This window comes from Herpailurus yagouaroundi, unplaced genomic scaffold (genome assembly GCF_014898765.1).
Source record: "Herpailurus yagouaroundi ecotype Mexico unplaced genomic scaffold, PumYag 28, whole genome shotgun sequence".
Lineage (NCBI taxonomy): Eukaryota > Metazoa > Chordata > Mammalia > Carnivora > Felidae > Herpailurus > Herpailurus yagouaroundi.
Window position 1 is genome coordinate 82,713,045 of NW_024412376.1, and position 19,501 is coordinate 82,732,545.

The following is a 19,501-nucleotide window of genomic DNA, read 5'->3' on the forward strand; positions in this document are numbered from 1 at the left end:
TGAACTTAACATTCCTATCTACTGCCATTATTATCTAGTATCATGTTATTTATGGGGCACATGCAGTTTGCATGAGGCTGCATCTATTAAAAGGTGAGTCTTCACTGGAGAATGAGAAGTGGAAGCCTTACTCTTTGAAAAAAAAAATAAAAGTTTATGTTAGAAAGTAACCCTGGATGCTAAAGACTTCCACAGACTTTCTTTTTTTTTTTTTTTTTTTTTTCTTTTTTTTTTTTTTCTTTTCTTTTCTTTTCTTTTCTTTTCTTTTCTTTTCTTTTCTGTTCTTCTTTTTTAGAGAGAGAGAGAGAGAGAGAGTGAGTGCATGCATGAGCATGAGCAGGGAAGGGGTAGAGAGGGAGAGTATCTTAAGCAGGCTTCACGCCCAGCACAGAGCCTTATGTGGGACTCAATCTCATGACTGTGAGATCACGACCTGAGCTGAAATCAAGAGTTGGATGCTTAACTGATTAAGCCACCCAGGCGCCCCTTCCACAGGGAAATTTTAACTTAAGTCCACCAGTGGTTAAAAATTTGAGAATAAGGTTGTAGAGAATTGAGACAGGCAACCAAGATGTGCTGCACAACAGTACTATAGGCAATTACACAAAGCTGAATTGATTCATTAGCTTACCTGAGACAGATACCATACCATTGGTCAATGGCTATATAGAGTGGATAATTACTAAAGTGAATGCACTCATCAGATATGTGAGAATCACTATCTAAAATCTTTTCAGGAATAAAAATAATTCTTATTCACGATTTGAAGGACATAGAATAATAATAAGTACTTTTAAAAATTTTGTTACAAAACCCTATTTATGTATTTATTTATTTTTGTTTCTGTATTTATTTTAAATAAAAGCAAAAGATATCCTATTGTAATTCATTGTGAATGATATCCATGCTATTCTGGTAACTACTTTGTTATTTCTTAAAAGTGGGGAAAAAGTTAGATTGGTTGTCATTTGACTCTCTGGAATCCACAAATATGATTAGTTTATGGAAGTCCAGTATTACATTGACTTAACCTAATAATCAGAATGAATGGTAAAATGACCAGAAGCTACTCATTGTATTTCAATGTTATTTATTAACTGTTCACTGGCAATAAAATTATTTATTTTATGAGAGTCAAAAGACAAATTTTGTCATATTCACCAGACAATTATTGTCTTATGTTTTCCAAAGAGCCATCAGAAGCATAATTCACTTTCCCAAGCAAAATGTACATAACGTTTCTCTTGTTACAAGAGAAAATAATTGCTCTTCTAAAGCTGATCATGAAAACACAAATTTTGACATATTCGCCAGGCAATTATTGTCTTATGTTTTCCAAAGAGCCATCAGAAGCATAATTCACTTTCCCAAGCAAAATGTACATAACATTTCTCTTGTTACAAGAGAAAATAATTGCTCTTCTAAAGCTGATCATGAAAACACAGTATGTGTTCTATGTATTAAGGTAGTATCCCCTCCTTCAAAATCGTCCCTTGGTTGTATTCTTGCTAAAATCTAGACTAATATGCTTCTGAAATTTGAGGCTTTAACCTACATAATTAGGATGAGGGACTTAACAGCGTGAGAAAAGGAAGCCCATGTGAGAAACACATTTAAGTAACATGAATTAACTTTTTATTAAATAGACTTTTTGAATGATTTTAAAAATGTATTCTTTTAACCTATCAATTATTCATCTAATTTCATATGCCTAACAGTGTCTTACTTAGACTCCTGAATGAAAGAATAAATGTAATAGGGTTTCATTTCCTTCTCACCATCTCCCCTCCAATATGGAACAGGCTGTATAGAAACCAGAAAGACAAGCTTTTTAAAAGCTTTTTAGGGGAGGGAGGGTGGAGTCAGAGCTGGTTTATGGCCATGCTAAAACAAGCTGACCTATCTTGCGAAATGCTTTTTCAGGACCAAAAGACACTACAAACTAGCTGAGAAGCAGCATCATTCCCGAAAGAGCAATGTGCATACAGGCACACGCACGCACACACACACACGCGCGCGTGCAAACACACTTATTCTATAAAAAGCGTCCTAGAGATAAAATGGAAAAAAAAACTTACTGAGAAGTCTTCAAAGATTTTCTTGAGTTGTTTGTGACCATGCCTTTCAGCGATATGTGCTGGATCTGAACCCTCCAAATTTTTCACCTTAGATGCCCAGGTTGCTCCTGAACATTGAAGCAAATGGATAGCTAAGTTCTTTAAACCAAATTTTGCTGCACAATGGAGAAGGGTTGGAAGTTCCTTGGAATGAGTATCTGTAAGGATGAGAGGTAATAGGATTAATATGTTTTTATCATACCTGGAACTCCATAAGAAAAAGTCGAACACAATCTACTCCTAAAAGTAATTCTCACAAAGCAGAACAGATTTTTGTGTGATTTTTCATCAGTGGTTTTAACAATGTAGCATCTCTTCCTTTCTATTTCTCATCTTACAATGAATATAAACTAATATTCTCATTAGTATTAATGCCTCACTCTTACTTGTGGGATAATTTTAATTTGAAAAGACGCACCAACCTCTTAAATATAAAACAGAACAAAAATATCATATTGTAATAACTCCTTTTGAAGATACTTGGACATGAGGCAAATACTAAATAACAATATTAAATAGGTTCATCTATAAAACCTTTTTGTGTTTTCTACTGTCACGCCTGGTTTGCTTCCTTCTGAAGTTGAAATGGACACATAATTCCTGGAGGGGTTCTATTAGATTCTTTCAAAAAGGAACTGCAACAGAAAATACAGGCAAGCACTTTTATGAACATCTTCAGTACGGAGATTTCCATCAGGATTTTACAGCTTTCGTATCAATGTTTTGGAGTTTGAATTTCATAATTAGTTATTAGCTATCAGTTAGAAGTATTAATTATGCATCACTATAAAATGGTGACTGTAAACAGCTACCTCAGTGACAAAACACACACAGATGAGTGATGGTTTGTTATTAGTCTGTATTTTCACAACTAGCTAGAAAAAATGTGGTATAGAAACTACACATCGGCTTGCCTTAATAGCTGTGGCATTATCAGAAGCAAGCAGTGTGAAGACGTATGGCAACAGAAAGAAAGGTGTCAAAGCAAAAGTCAATTCTCTTCCATAGTGTTTTGGAAAACTGAATCTGGCCTCATTGTCCTCTCTGCTATATTGTAGGCTAAAGGGAAACAAAAGAAAAGAGAGCAGAATTAGACTTTGAGTTTTCAATTCACCTGAGTGTCTTGGGGCACAGTAAATTAGTTTGTTGGTTTGCATGTTTTAACAGAAGACAAAACAAAAGAAAAACCTCCAGGATACATTAAGAACTTACTGGAAGGCAGTATTTTACCCTTCAAAATGTGTTAGAACTAAACGGCTCTATGTAAATCTGTGGTTATATTTCAATGATAAGTGCGCTGGTCACTTCTTATATTGTGTGCAGTGGGTCAAAATTTATCAAATATTTAAGAAGATGAGCTTGTGAAAGCTGAAACTGTCTAAGGTAGGTACCATTTTCAAAATGAAAAATTATGGATTTTCTTAAAAAGGGATTAAGGTAGAATTTTTTATTTATTTTCATTAAAGGTCATTATGAAATATAATTTTCTGCTGTAATTAAACCAGGGCAAAATTAGGAAGAAAAATATTTACATGATAACATGAGATTTTTACATGCCCTGGGTCATCTCTCTCACTGCCACATCATACAATGAACAAAAAACATCATCACTTCCCAATCAACGCGTTACGCATTATTCCTGCACATTGCTATTCTGGTGAACTTTTACATCACTGTCAATACAGCTTAAAATGTTATTTTCATTAAATAAATGTTTAATCATTATAGGAATACAGTCACCTACCTCCTTTCAGTAAATTCCTCAAGTTTAAGATAATATAATATTAAAAACAACAAACTTCATTAAGAATCTCTCTTGTGCATCAAAAATAGCAACAAACAGTCATGGTTTTCCAGGGTACCTTTCCTAACAGCTGTGCTGAACCATGTTTTCTGATACACAAATTAAGATTGTAGTGATCATGCTAAAGATACTAGAGGTCTGAAGGTTGGCTTCTTTATTTTCCGTTTCTTTACTTCATTGTTAGTGGTAGCTTAAAATCCATTAATCTACTAGAATGCTTTTTGAAGTTACAGACATGACAGAGCCTTAGAGGGTATCTTTCCAGTTTCCTACCCAGTAATAGAATTGTATTCCCAGAGGCCATAAGAGATGATCTGGGTACTGCTTGCATACCACTAATGACAGAGTGCTCTTTACTTCCTAAGGCAGCCTGTATTTTGGTTAGACAACACTGATTATTGGATAATTACGACTTCTGTTGGGGGGAAACGTATTTCCTCTAAATTCTCATGTATTCTAATCCTTTGGGCAATATAGAATATGATAGCTACAAAGGCACAGGTATTTACTACGTGAACTTCAACAAGCTACTAATTATCTGAGCCTAGCCTTCTCTTCCAAGTCATAGGGCTATTGAGATAATTAAGTGACTTAACAGAAAAAGTGCCCAGGAAAGTGGCTGAAACATAGTAGGCATTCAATAAATATTCGTTTCCTCCCTTTATCTCTACTGCATCAAATAGTTTAAGGCATCCTTGTCCTAATTTATCTTTGTTCCAACATTAAAATCTCTGATTCTTTCCATTATTCCCAAGTACTAACCATCCTGAGAGCTTGACTCCAGAATAGTTGGTCCTTTACAAAACGATGAATCAGTTTTAAACCTGCTTCAACAATCATTTACAGCAATATTTTTCATTATCTTGGATCGGGTTATTTTGCCTGCTTATTTTCACTAAGTAGGAAATGCTCAGCCTGCTAATATACATGGTCAATAACTAAAAATTTCTAATTTAAGTTTTTTTTTTTTAATTAAAGCATGACAGAGTTAACCTTTCACAGAATTTGAAATGATGCAGAGGAGCTATGTTAGTTATCTTAATGTTAATTGAATCATGATCTTTAGCTTATTTTTGTAGAACATCAAATTAAATATACTCAGTGTGTGCATATATTATATTTATATATATGTGAATAAAGGTATTCATGTCAATAAAGGTACCATTATGCTAAGAATTAGTTCCGGCTTTTAGGTGTACTTTTCATAAAATCATACTTTTTCTATCTTCACCTTGCTTTGATTATTACGGGAATTCAAGACATGAATGGATTCCTCTGTATCTGAAACAGGCCTGTCTGTAATCACATAATCACTAATGTTTTTGTGTAAAGATATTTATGTTCATAGAGTTTATTTTTTTAAGTATAAGTTAAATTTGCACTGATGAGTTTGATGAATTTTGACAATTCTATACACCACATAACCACAGCCCAAAATAAGCTAAAGAAAGCTTCTATTACCACAGAAAATCCTCTCATGTTCCCTTCTAGTCAATTCTCCACTTCAGAAGCAACTACCTGCTAATTTTTATCAACATAGGTAAGTTTTATTTCTTCTTGGATTTCATAGAAGTGGAGTCATAGATACTTGTGTACTGCATTGCCTTCTGGCCTCTATTTCTGATGAGAAGTCAGATATCATTTTTGTAATTGTTTTCCTGTATGGAATGTGCTTTCTCCAGCACAATCCACCCACCCTCGCCCCCTTCCTCTTTCAACTACTTTTAAGATTTTATCTTTATTTTTGATTTTCAGCTGTTTAACTATGGTGTGTAGGTATGACATTTTTGTATTCATTCTTTCAAAATGATTAAAAAAATTTTTTTTAATATTTATTTATTTTTGAGAGAGATAGAGAGAGCGAGAGCAAGCGGGGGAGCAACAGAGAGAGAAGGAAACACAGGATCTGAAGCAGGCTCCAGGCTCTGAGCTGTTAGCACAGAACCCAATGCAGGGCTTTAACTCACTATCCGAGAGCTCATGACCTGAGGCAAGTCGGACGCTCAACTGACTGAGCCACCCAGGCGCCCCTAAAACAATTTTTTTAAATATTTATTTCTTGAGAGAGAGAGAGAGAGAGAGAGAGAGAGAGAGAGAATGAGTCAGGGAGGGCAGACAGAGAGGTAGACACAGAATCCAAAGCAGGCTCCAGGCTCCGAGCTGCCAGCACAGAGCCCGACGCAGAGCATGAATCCACGAACCCTGAGATCATGACCTGAGTCGACGTTGGACACTTAACTGACTGAACCTCTCAGGTGCCCCAACATTTTTGCATTTATTCTGCTCGTGGGGTGACAGGGCTTACTGAATCTGTGGATGGATGTCATTCATCAATTTTGGGTCATTCTTGGCAATTATTTCTTCAAATACTTTGTTGCCCCATTCTCTGTCACCGTTACTAAAGAAATACAATTATACATGTATTAGATTATCTAATATTATCCTATATAGTCTGGATCAGAATTAAGTCAAATTAATGTATAGATGAACTGAGTTTGTTCTTTTTTTATGGCTTTATTTTGAATCTGGAGTTTTCGTCTCTTTTTCAGTTTGAATAATTTACTTTGTCTTCAAATTTACTGATTCACTTTGTTGTTTCTATAATGAAGCCCGTCTAATTTTTAAATTTTTTCAGATATTGTCTATCTCTAGGATTTCCTTTTTTATTATAATTTCCATTTCTCTGATAAAATTGTTCTCATTTTACTCATGTTGCCCGACTTTGACAATACATTCTGTAACATATTTATCATAGCTACTTTAATGTTCCATCTGATAATTTCAACAACTGAAACACTTCTGTCTGCATCTAATCATTGTCTCTTTTCTTGACCAAGGGTCACCTTTTATTCCTTCTTCATATTTCTTGTAATATTTTATTGTATGCTGAGCATTGTATTAAAGAACCGAAGTAAATATCTATCCCCAGAATAAGGCACACTATTTCTTCAATCAGACAACTGACTCAAATTTATCTGTAGACGAGCTGAGCTTGGCCAATTTTGTGTCTTTACCTAGCTTCAATTACCAACTGGCCTCAAATATTTTGAGGGCAGGATCATAACTTTCTTCAGAACAGCTTGGGATCTGAGCCCTGGTGAGAATCAAGAAATCTCAGTTGCTGTACAGACTGGCTATCAGCTTTTGGGTCACCATATAATTCTCTCTTCTCTCTAGTTATACCTCCAGACTTCTTCACATCAGAGTCCCTTGGATTTTATGGGACCTCCGTAGTACACTCAGTTAAGGAAGACTCCTTACCATCCCAATAGCTTGGAGGGATTTCTTCCAGCTTTTATGCCTCTCTGTATTTAGAACTTTCTTTCCATACGGTAAGAGCTTTAGTGGGATTTGTCTCAGCAAACCTGTCCCCCTTTCACTCTTCAGCAGCCACTAAGCAGGTCTTCAGGGAAGACTCAGACACGTTTTCCAAGGACTTCTCTCAGTTTTTCTGCCCTCCAGCTATTGGTATACTAGCTCTGTGCAGTTACAACAGCCTACAAAAGAGAGGTAGTGGGTGATGCAGACCCACCCTGTAATTGGGGCTCTTTCGGATTTTTGTCCATCACACTAGACTAAATATAGGCATTAAAAGTCTGTTAAATGTTCAGCTGCTTTCTCTTTATTCCTCATCAATACTGAGTTCTTTTTTTTTTTTTTTTTTACAAAATACAGGGGCGCCTGGGTGGCGCAGTCGGTTAAGCGTCCGACTTCAGCCAGGTCACGATCTCGCGGTCCGTGAGTTCGAGCCCCGCGTCAGGCTCTGGGCTGATGGCTCAGAGCCTGGAGCCTGTTTCCGATTCTGTGTCTCCCTCTCTCTCTGCCCCTCCCCCGTTCATGCTCTGTCTCTCTCTGTCCCAAAAATAAATAAAAACGTTGAAAAAAAATAAAAAAAAAACAAAATACAATTTATGGTCAAATTGGTTTCCATACAACACCCAGTGCTCATCCCAACAAGTGCCCTCCTCCATGCCCATCACCCACTTTCCCCTCTCCCCCACCCCCCATCAACCCTCAGTTTGTTCTCAGTCCTTAAGAGTCTCTTATGGAGTTCTTATTGCTCTGTAAGGAATGAAGGAAGTCATAAATTTCTTCTTTCTTGTGAAAGCCTTGTCTCTTTCTGGAATTTAGTTCATTTAGATTTCTTTTGTCATTCACTTTCTGCTGAACTGATTTTGAAAATCATCTTGCTTGTTGTTGTTACAATGGGAGCAAAAGTCTCTTGTGATGTTGCACATGGTAATGAGAAACAGAAGTCCTATTAATCTTAGCTCATACACCATTTAGCAATTTTCTTAAACTTACAGTATTTATTTTATAAATAGTTTATAATCTTACTTATTGAATTAAAATAATTAAAATAATGGATTCCTTAACAATATATAAAAGGCTTTTTAAAGTTTGCTTAATCTGCAGTGTACCTCTGCTTCATTTCATGGAAATTTTCATCGAATTAATCAAGATTCATTGGGTCTGTTTTTATTATCAGGTATAAATAAGAAGCCACAATTCACACTAAAGAGTGGTCAATTTGATTTTGACTTTTTTTTTTTTTTTTTGGACAAAATAAATTTTCAGGTTTCAGTTGTTTCAACAAATGTCTGTTGAATGGTAATTTCAGAAGAGCAGAATTAAATGGTTTGGGGGTATTTTTCAAGGAAAATTCAATTTCACCAGTTTTGCAAATAAAAATTAATAGGTGAGTTGGCACACAGTAAAGAAATTGAGTCATATATTTATTTGTGTCGAGCCATTTCTAACAGTTCAAGATAATCCCTATAAAAGATGATGGCCAATAATTAGATTAAAGTAATCAAACCAAAGCTTTCAAAAGATTAACCTAGCTCACCAGAATAACAGAATGGGAATATATACCCAAGGTTAGAATATAAGCTTTAAAAATTTAAAAGATGACTACGCAAACTGGAAGCTCATGACCATGTAATCCATTTGTTCTCATAAATCACTATCTGGAATCATAAATATTTATTCACTCAAAGTAGAATGACCAGGTGGCCACCATAGGACAAAACAATGAGACACAAAACAAAGAGAAGATAAAAAGTCAGGAGATCTGTCTTCTAATCCCAGCTCAGCCACAAAATCTATAATGCTTAAGAAAGTTCCTTCATCTTCCTGGACCTTTGTTTCTTCATTTACAAAATTAGAGGACTGGGGACTTCTGATTTTCTTCTTGGTTAGAGGCCATGTCACAGATAGTTTTAGGGTCACTTTCCCGGGATGTTAATCGGATGCCAATTAAAGGAGTAAGGATGACATTTGTGAAAGTTGAAGAAAGGTAATAATTTTCATTCCTCTCATCACAGGATTTGGAGTCTGATAAAATATTAGTATTTCTATGGGCTGTAAAGTGGAGCATTGCTGGGTGTTGGAATCTGATTGCTCTGTGACAGGAGAAACACCCATGTGACATGTGAGGTGCCATTCTTCACATCCTGTCTTAATAGTAGACATATAATCCTATTTACAATTTCAAGCAACAAAAAATACTGCCAGGGTTATTACATTTCTAAAGCCTTGACAATGTAAATTGAATGCACAAGGGAAATAATGGTCTATCAAATCTCTTTGCTGCAGTTTTGTTATTATCTTTTGAATTACATAAAATAAGAGTGGGAAGTGCATAGATACACATTTTAGTATGAACCTCAATTTTGTATTCACCTCCTTAATTATTCCCATTGCATTCTTGTCACTAAAATAGTCTCTTAAATATTTAAGAGAAATATTGAAAGCTGTATCCATTTTGTATGTCCCTTGTTAATTATCTCAAGAAACCTCATGTAAGATCTTCTTCTTTTTCTCTTCTTTTGTTTTTGTTTTTTACAAATGTTTTAGTTAAAATGGTTAAATTCCTAATCGACATTATATTCAAAGCAATCCTGATTTCGTTTTAATATATAAAGTTCAAAATCATACCTTTTATTATTATAGACCTTAAAATTCTAAAACTTAATACTTATTTATTTTGAGAGGCAATATTGTGCAGTTAAAGCTTAAACATTGGGGCTTTTGACGAGATCAACCAGGTGCGTTCAGGGTGGTATGGCCGTAGACAAACACTGGGGCTTTTGAACCAGACTGTATGGATCCTAACTCTAACATTTACTAATGGTGTAATTTGGGCAAGTAACTTGAACTTTCTTTGTCTCAATTTTCTCAACCTTTAAATGAGGATAATAATGTCTATCAATAAGCTATTAAACCTAGGTCCAATGTATTCTTTCATACAAACATTTATAGTTGATCCTCATTATTTGGGAATTCCATATTTGCATTTTCTTACTTATAAAAATTTACGTATACCCCCAAATCAAAACTTGTGGCCCTTTTGTGGTCATCTGAAAAAATGTACAGAGCTGTGAAAAATCTGAGTCATTCAAAGTGCGTGTTGCCAACAGGTCAGACAAGGCAACACCCTGCCTTAATTTAACTCTTATACTCGAAACAAATGTCTTTTTTGTGGTCTATGTAGTGCCACATGTTTCCCATTTTTGTGGGTTTGTTGGTGGTGGTGATGGTGATTCAGCTGTTGAAAGTGCCCCTCTGGCATAGGACAGAGGTGCTGCCTGGTGATCCTAAGCACAAGAAGGATGTGATGTACTTTATGAAGAAAAAATGTCAGATAGGCTTTGTTCAGGCATGAATTATAGTGATATTTTTGTTGAGTTTAATGTTAGTGAATCAAAAATATATATTAAGTGCTGTGTTTTTAAACAGAAACATGCCTAAAATGAGGTTACGTATTGATGGATTGACAGAAATGTGACCACAGGTTTGCAGGAGGCTAACCCTGTATTTCTCCTAGAGCAATGGTTCAGTACTCTCTACTCAGTGACTTTATAGTACGTAACTACTGTGAATAGTGAGAATCAACTATATTTTAACACAATCTAAAGGTCCCTTTTCCTTTTTAGAGAGAGAGAGCTCAGAATTTGTTTCCCATCATGGCCAGGCATTTTCAAAAGCATGATGCCTTCTCTTCTCTCTTCCACACAGTTAAGGAGGCTCTGAGTTCAATCCTGTGCACTGCTCCTCAGGGGAAAGCCAGGAAAGGCGTGGGGCTAGAGGAGGAAGCTGTGAACATTCTAGCCCATGGTTTCTGAGGCATTCACCTTGGCTGTCTCTGTGTTTAGGGCTTACAAAGTTAAAATCCAAACTGAGCATGGTTAGAGCCCACATTGGCAACCACCCTGGAGGCAGAAAGAACAATTCTAGGGCCTTGACGGTGTGTTGTTTATTTTCCTACTTTCCAGGCTTAGGCAAAACAACAGGAAAAACTAGATGAAGGTGAATCCTTATTCTGTTGTTCTCAGATAATATAAATTCCTTTGAGTGATTGTACACCTTTTAAATTTTGGTGAAATCTGTATATTTTGTTGTAACTAAATGCTTAAGACTTAGGAGTTTTGTAAAACTAAAAACAGAGTTCTGAAAGACTGATACTCTAGCATGCAAAACATCTGGATGATGAAGTGACAAGAAGCATGAGAAATGAATGGAGCATGTAACCTTAAATCCAGAAAGAGTTCACTGCTCACTGAATACCCTAATACATAGAATCCACCATGAAATGAGCCACAGTGGTAATAAGATGAGGAGAAAGAGGAAAAGAGGAAGAAGGAAGAAGAAGGGAAGGAAACATGATAGCTAATGAATGGAGCTGAAAAGTAGGAATTTCAGGCGCATAGTTTCAGAGTGAATGTTAGCAGAGCAGCAGAACATTTAAGTGACAGGTTGATGCAAGATGGTCTGATCCCAGTGAAGGAGTGTCTGGGGATGCACTGTGAAACACCTTATCCAGGGCAGTGGGTCAGGAATGGCCAGGGGAAATAAGGCTACATACAAATAAGTTTGAAGCCATCCATGAGGTGACAATAAACAGTCTGGGAGTTTGGACTCTATGCCTGGAGGTGATGTTGGAAGCAAAAGAAGATGTAGTGTCTTTATTAGCAGTTCTTAGAATGGTACCAATTAAAATTAAATCTCACAACATTTCAATAGGTTTATTATCCATTCCTCACTATCAGACAGTGATAGGTAATAAAAGGAGTGGGGTTGCTCCAAGTTCAACCAATCCAGTCAATCTATGGTTAACCTCTGTTTAAAATAGAATATATATATATATATATATATATATATATATATATATAATAAAATAAGAAATCTCTAGAAACTTTATTTCTATACATGTGTGACTGTATTCTGTTTCTCTGCATTCATCTAAAAATGACTTATTAAAATTACCAACTTTATCTCTGCTGAATTTTGACAGTAAAAAACAAAAAATAAAAAACAAGAACCTAGAAAGAAGCCTAGAAAAGAGCCTAGAAAGAGTCAGGAAACCTAGAACAACATAAACGTGGAAACTAGATGGGCTAAGTTGAGATCAGAAAGCTGGCCCCTCTCCAATGAGGCCATGACTTACATGTAGAAAGCTACCCAGTGGCCTTGGTGTGGGTCTTATGTGGAAATTCAAAGGATGTACAGCAGTAAACCAACATATCAGGCAAGGATGCTTGATTTCACTAGTAAGGAATATTCAGCATTTTTGAGGACTTATTATGGTCTTGAGCAACTGGTTTATTCTTTAAATATGTTAAGTAATTTTGACAGTAAAAATGAACTAAAGCAAAGAGGAAAATCTGGGCAGTATAGGGGCAATAAAGGGACTGGTTAGGGCTTAGGTACCTTTGGGAACCATCATATGTAATATAGGGACAGGATAAAAATGGAATAAAAGAATGTTTAGAGGAGCATCTAAGTGTAGGATAGAAAATGAAACATGTTGGAAAAGCCTGTTAGAAGATTTTTTCAGGAGCAAGGAGAAATAACTGATGGTCTGAATTAGAGTGGAGGCAGACAGGAATGGACAGGGAAGGCCAGAAATGTCAGACACTTCAAAAGAAAAGTTAACAGGACTTGATGTTTGAGTCTGCTGCTCTGAAAGAAAGAGGTGGATTAAGATAACATTCAGGTTCATGGCTACAAAGTTACAAGGTAACAGAAAGAGAAATTCATCAGGGAAGGTGACAATGATGGCCATGGAGAAGTATAGGTGTGGGTGCTGATGGGGTAGCTACCACAATAAATTATAAAGCAGTAAGTCAAATTAGACATATGTGTCTTTGAGTAGAAAATATTGGTTATAAACTTAGCTCCCAAGTCACCACAGAAAGCTTGTCCTGTGGAAGAGAAAATATTCTGAAATAAGGCAAAGTCCTTTTTGCCATAGAAAGTAACATAATCACAGATCTGGGAATTAGGACATGAATTTCTTTAGGAATAATTTAGTTTACTACGCTAAACAGGTGATGTTAATCCAAAAGGTCTGCTCATGAAAGAGGAAAGTAGTAATAGCTCTATAATTCAGCATGTCTTAATATTCTAAGCAATATCTGTTTTGCCTTGATCTGATAAATTCAGAGTATATCTCTTAACTGCACAATCAACACATCTTCAGTTTACTAACTAGAGTAAGATATTTTAGGAGATTTTTTTACCTAGTAAGTTACAGTTACTTTACAAATCTATTGACCAGCATTCTTCAAACGGATTGGTAGGAATCCCCAAAGATGTGTAGGAAATTTGTTTAGAGCTGGTGACCTCTAAACAACAGAATGTTGGTAAGTGTGGCTGTTATTTGTATGCATCACCTGGCTTGGTTATGGTGCCCAATTGTTTGGTCAAACACTAGTCTAGTTGTAACTATGACAGTATTTTACAGATGTGATTAACCTTTAAATCAGTAGACTCTGAGTAAAGCAGATTATCCTCCATCATGTGAGCGGGCCTCATCCAATCAGTTGAAGGCCCTGGGGAAAAATACGGAAGATCCCCAAAGAGGAAGAAATTTGGTCTCCAGACTGCCTTTGGACTCAAGACTGCAAAATCAACTTGTGCTGGAATTTCCAGCCTCTGGCCTGCCCTGCACATTTCAGAATTGCCAGCTCCACAATCATGTGAGCCAGTTCCTTAAAATAAACCTCCTCCTGTCTCTCTGTCTCTCTGAATACATCCTATTGGTTCTGTTTCTCTGGAGCATCCTAATTTGGTGAGGAAAATGACTGTGGTAGTTTTGATAAACCATCACTTAAAGGAACAAGACATAATAACAAGTTCTTCTTTGACTTCCTATCCTTCTAGAATAATACAATGAGTCTTTACACCTGCAGTGATGCTACAAAGATCTTCTGTAACTATTTGGTAATGGTAGAATCCAGAGAGCAGATGAGTCCCTTTCAGAAGCAGAAGGAGATATTTGGGGGTAGTTAGTGATAGGGTACTGTTGGGGGTTTCCTCTAGACCTGTCAAGAATTTCAGAGGACAGAAACCCTGGGTTTGAGGACCATTATTACACAACAGCTGCAAAAGTAAGAGGAAGTTCCTTAAATAATGACTTACTCAATTTATAATAATAAAAAAAAATCCTAGTGTGTGTGTGTGTGTGTGTGTGTGTGTGTGTGTGTGTAACTGAGGCTAACCCATGTATGCATAGTTCTTAATAAAATGGATGTTACAGAGCCTCTTTCCTGTTACCAGTTACTAATGGACAGTATATGTATGTTTTTTCCCTAACCCTATGATAAACTTATAGATTTAACTTATTACTTTTGATCCTGAAAACCCTATATTTTTTGTGTTGGCCCACAGAAGATAAACATAGGTGTCTTGGTTATCTGAGCACAGACAATTCAAGCAGTATATTCAGAAAGCTCATATGCCATTTTTTTTTTTTTCATTCTACTAATGTCAGATGCCACAGATCGGGGGTAGAAAAGAATATAAAAGACAAAATAATGACATTATAAGTAGCTGCCTTATATTTCTACAAAGAAGAGCTCCTTTATATATTACTGGTCTCAGACATTACTAGTCTCAAATATTACTAGTCTATATATATTGTTGACCGAGGTCTTACTGATGTTATTCTTGTAGTTAACTTGGTTGCCATTAACAGCTTAACTAATATAGTAAATACTTATCAAGTGCTAGAAACTCTCATAGGCACTGGGCATAAATCTATGAACAAACTAAAGAGATCCCTCCTAAAGGATAGTATTTTCACATGGAGGCAAAATGGGTGATTGGAAGGAAATCATGCACTACAAAACAAAAATCATCATATTTGTAGGATTGCAAAAAAACAACATACAGAGGGCATCAAGATAATTTCAAACTTGCTTCTACAAATTATTTATTAAAGTGGTAATTTTAAATCATTTAGCAAAAATAATTCATCACTTTTCCTCTAAATTTAAGATCGTCTCCCTAGGAAGCTTCCTCTGACTGCCCTTCTTCCTCTGGGCTCCCACACCTCCCTGGAGCTACAGTTCATTACAGCATGTAGGGCTGTCATTGTTGAGTGGTTAGTACCATGACCATGGCCTCTGGGCTGTTTGGATCCAAGTCCCAGCTCTTCCACTAGTTGGGCAAGTGATACAATGTCTCATCTGTAAAGCAGAGATGAAAAACAGTACTTTCTTCAGGATTCCTGGGAGGAATTAAATGCATTAAAGTAAGGAAAGTGCTTAGAATTAATTGTTCCTCACACAGAGCGCACAAAATGCGAGTGCTAGCTCTTATTAGCAGAGCATATGCTGTATTAATGGCACTTATTTTTGTGATGGTTTCTCTTCCTTTGTCTTTGGGGCCCTCTGCATATATGGGTTGTATTTTATTTATCTCATATTCCTCTACCTTCCCTCAGTGCCTGGAAGAAAACCTAGTACAAAGCAGAGTCCATTAAACTTCTAAGAATTCATGAGGTTTTTTTTTTTTTTAAAGATACACACATAAAAATAATTTTTTTAGATAAGTACTCTAAGATTACTTCATTCTGCAACCACACTTTAAATCCTGGGACATGGAGTGATAAACTAAAAACAAATCTGATATCTTGACTTGAATTTTATTCATGTCAATTTTACTTATGTATAGGGCAGTACCACGCATTACTGTTGTTTTTACTCAGTGGTTTTCATTGGTAACTCACAGACCAGTAGCATCAGCATCATCTATGAATTTGTGAGAAATGCAAAATTCTTGGGCCCATCCCACACCTACTGTATCAGAAATTCTGAGTAGAGCCCGCAAATCTGGATTTTAACAAACTTTTCAAGTAATTCTGATGTCCACTGAAGTTTAAGCAAAATGCTAAATACAACAAAGAATGGGGGCTTGGATCAAATAAATGAGAGTGGGTAGCTGGGAAAACTGAAGTGAACCTCACAGACAGCTATACAAAGAATGTCTGGGGCAGACATTTTCTCTGTTCTATTCTCGGTTTCTCAAAGAGATTTCCTAGATTCCCTCTTTTGTCATGGTTTACATATTTTAAAGTATCTTTTCATGTTGTCAAGGGTAAAATAAATTTATCTTTATTTATTTCTTAGAAAAATATACAATCTGACAGCAACCTGAGAAATAAACATTGTTAGAAATAATATTTCCACCAACCACCACACATTATATTCTTACAGAGGTAATCTCCATTCAGATTGTGTGGGTAATGAGCACAGAGGATTTAATTTCTTTTTTTTTTAATTTTTTTTTAGTGTTTATTTATTCTTGAGAGATAGAGACAGCGTAAGCAGGAGAGGGACAGAGAGAGAGGGAGACACAGAGTCGGAAGCAGGCTCCAGGCTCTGAACTGTCAGCACAGAGCCTGACGTGGGGCTCAAACCCACAAACTGTGAGATCATGACCTGAGCTGAAGCCGGATACTCAACCGACTGAGCCACCAGGTGCCCCGAGGATTTAACTTCTTATAGCCAGTCAGATATCATGGGTAGAGGTCATGCTTATTTCCAAGATTTCCATTATTGTCAACAATGTCTTCCATAAGGATACAAATTTGCCTTTCCAGCTCACCTTTCTGGCTTCCAGAATGAGCCAAGTCAGGAACTGGTTCTTGGGATTAGAATGCTGTGAAAATAGCTGTAGACAATGCAGCCTACTGCTTTAGCCTTCAAGCCTCACCTGTTTTTTATTATGTGCTGTTAACTCTGCTCTTGCAGATTCTTGGAATCTCAGCCTAATCTGTTACTTATTTTTTTACTTACCTGCTCTCCTGTCCCTTGTATATTACACTGCCCTGTTCATAATTTGTCCTGTAAGCTTCCAGTCATTCCTTATTGCCATGTGGATATATCTCAACACAACTTTCAACTTTAGAGATGCTTCAAATGGGGGAAGAGAATATAACAAATGAAATTCAAGTCTACTACAATGGAAAATGAACCTGAGAGGCAGTTAATTAAAACTTTACATAATCCTCTTCTCTGTTTCTTCTGGGTAGTTCTTTATTTGACTCATTAACAACTTGCATTCTCTGAATCAGTGTGTGTTTCCAATTACTTTTAGATGTTTTTGCAGAATTTTGGAGGCCTTGGGGAATTAGTAAAACTATAGTTCTTAATCTAGCCAGTATTTGTTCTACAGATACTATCTATTGATACAGACTTTCAGGAGAAACGGATAGGCCAAGTGATACTTTTGATGCAAAGATTTGGGGAATACCTGGATCCACCGGGGACATTTTGGCATTGAAGAATGATTTTGTAACTTACAAATTATTTTGTGGCATTTTCTCATTCTTACTCTCTGAAGTAGGATAAGTCATGGTTGATCACTTCCTTTTCTCAGAAACATTTTCTTTACTTGCTCTCAAGACATCACACTCCTACTTCAACAAGGGCTCCTTCTCTGTCTCTTGTTATGGAAATTTCTCTTCCAGACCTCTAAATATTGCATTGCCCAGGACTCGACCTTTGCTCTGAACTACCCTCTCTACAGAATGGTCTCATCTGTGCTATGACTGTGAATACCATGATGACCTGGTAGCAGGGCTTCTGGTCATCTGTCAGCAGTATTCTTTATCTGCAAATACCTAAGTAAGGGCACATGTCATTACTTCCACTGCCACCACCAGGCCATCATCACATCTCCCCTGAGACTATCAGAATGGCCTCCTATCCAGTGTCCCTGCTTCCATTCTTACACACCTATAATCCGTTCTCTACATAGCAGCAAAATACTATTTTTAAAGTGTTTTTATTTATTTTTGAGAGAAAGAGAGATACAGCATGAGCAGGGGAGGGGCAGAGAGAGAGGAAAACACAGAATCTGAAGCAAGCTCCAAGCTCTGAGCTGTTAGTACAGAGCCTGACATGGGGCTCAACCTTGTGAACCATGAGGTGATTATCTGAGCCAAAGGTCTATGCTTAACCGACTGAGCCACCAGGGTGCCCTGCAAAATACTATTTTTTAACATGTAAATTAGATGATACTAAACCATATTATAATCTTTGCATGGCATCTCATCACCTCTCATCTCTCTACCATCTCACTTTATTTTTCTCATAACCAATATTACTATTTGAAGCAATATTTTATTTTGTTGTGATGATTTAATTGCTTATTCTATTGCCCTCATTAAGAGTTTCATGAAGACAGACTTTTCTAGAGTGGCCACCTAGGAGTACCTAGGAGAGTGTCTGGTACTTTGTTTATACTTGTAATATGAATGAATTAATAAGATTGCTTCATACAATTTTATAGATCCAAATTCTCCTGATTGGGAGACAATATTGCATTCTCAAGCCCATCGTTTTCATCTATAATCACAGATTTCTCAATGATCACAGAATATATGTTGTTATGGTAATCGTAATAGGCATAATGAGAAAGAATTATGAATGTTGTTGAAATGTGAAGGGCTGACCATTCATAAATGGTTGCTGGACTCAGGATCTCACATTGCTTATCTTCATAGTGTTAGGATACATCCTGAGGCCAGGGATGTTTCTTTGACTCTGTAGGACATACTGTTCTTTCTTACCTATGCTCTCAATGGACTCAAGGCCAGAGGTGCTTCTTGTCTGGGGATAATTCAAGTGCAGGGAAGGCCAAATTTTGCCCTGGTATCAACCTTAATTTTTTTTTGCTTCCTTCCTTCCTACATTGCTTCTTTCTTTTCCTTCCTTCCTTCCAAAAAAAATTTACACCCTCCAATAACAGTTATGATGCTTATTAGCATAACTATTAAAACTTTACATCTGGAGGAATATAGAGTCTTTTAAAAAATACTGTAAAAGTGAATAACAGTAGTATAATACTAAAAGAATAGTTTTTTTTTTTTTTTGGTTATTCAAGTGAAAAACATTTTAAAGGATTCCAAGTGGTTGTTTTATTTATTATTACTTGATACAAACTTTACCATTAGTTCATGAAATTAACTTGAGAGTATGCTACAAAATGTCCTTAGTAGGAGATATGAAAATCTATACATGTAGGTTGAGTTATCAAGAAAATGAAATGGGAAAATTTGTAATTTTACAGTTAATTTATATACCAAATCTCCAATTTACCAATCACTACAAGTTTTGATAGTGTGTTATATGTAAATCTTTCCCTAATTTAGTGAACTTATTGAACGGTGATGTGCTTGTAACTAATTTAAAGTGAGTTTACGTGACTATATATTTTTTTCTGCCACCTACTACTTCTTATCTCAGAATAAGGAATAATCTTGATCATTTATTTTCCTTTTAGATTG

At 36.2% G+C, this 19,501-nt stretch overlaps 1 protein-coding gene across 1 annotated transcript in view; it reads right to left on the bottom strand.

Annotated features, from left to right (window-relative positions):
* The window catches only part of BANK1 (B cell scaffold protein with ankyrin repeats 1), a 315,691-nt gene that overhangs the window by 162,300 nt on the left and 133,890 nt on the right, over window positions 1-19,501 (bottom strand). The window contains exon 7 of the mRNA XM_040477430.1: window positions 2,079-2,275. Coding sequence (XP_040333364.1) covers window positions 2,079-2,275 — 197 coding nt within the window. The remainder of the gene's footprint in view (window positions 1-2,078; window positions 2,276-19,501) is intronic.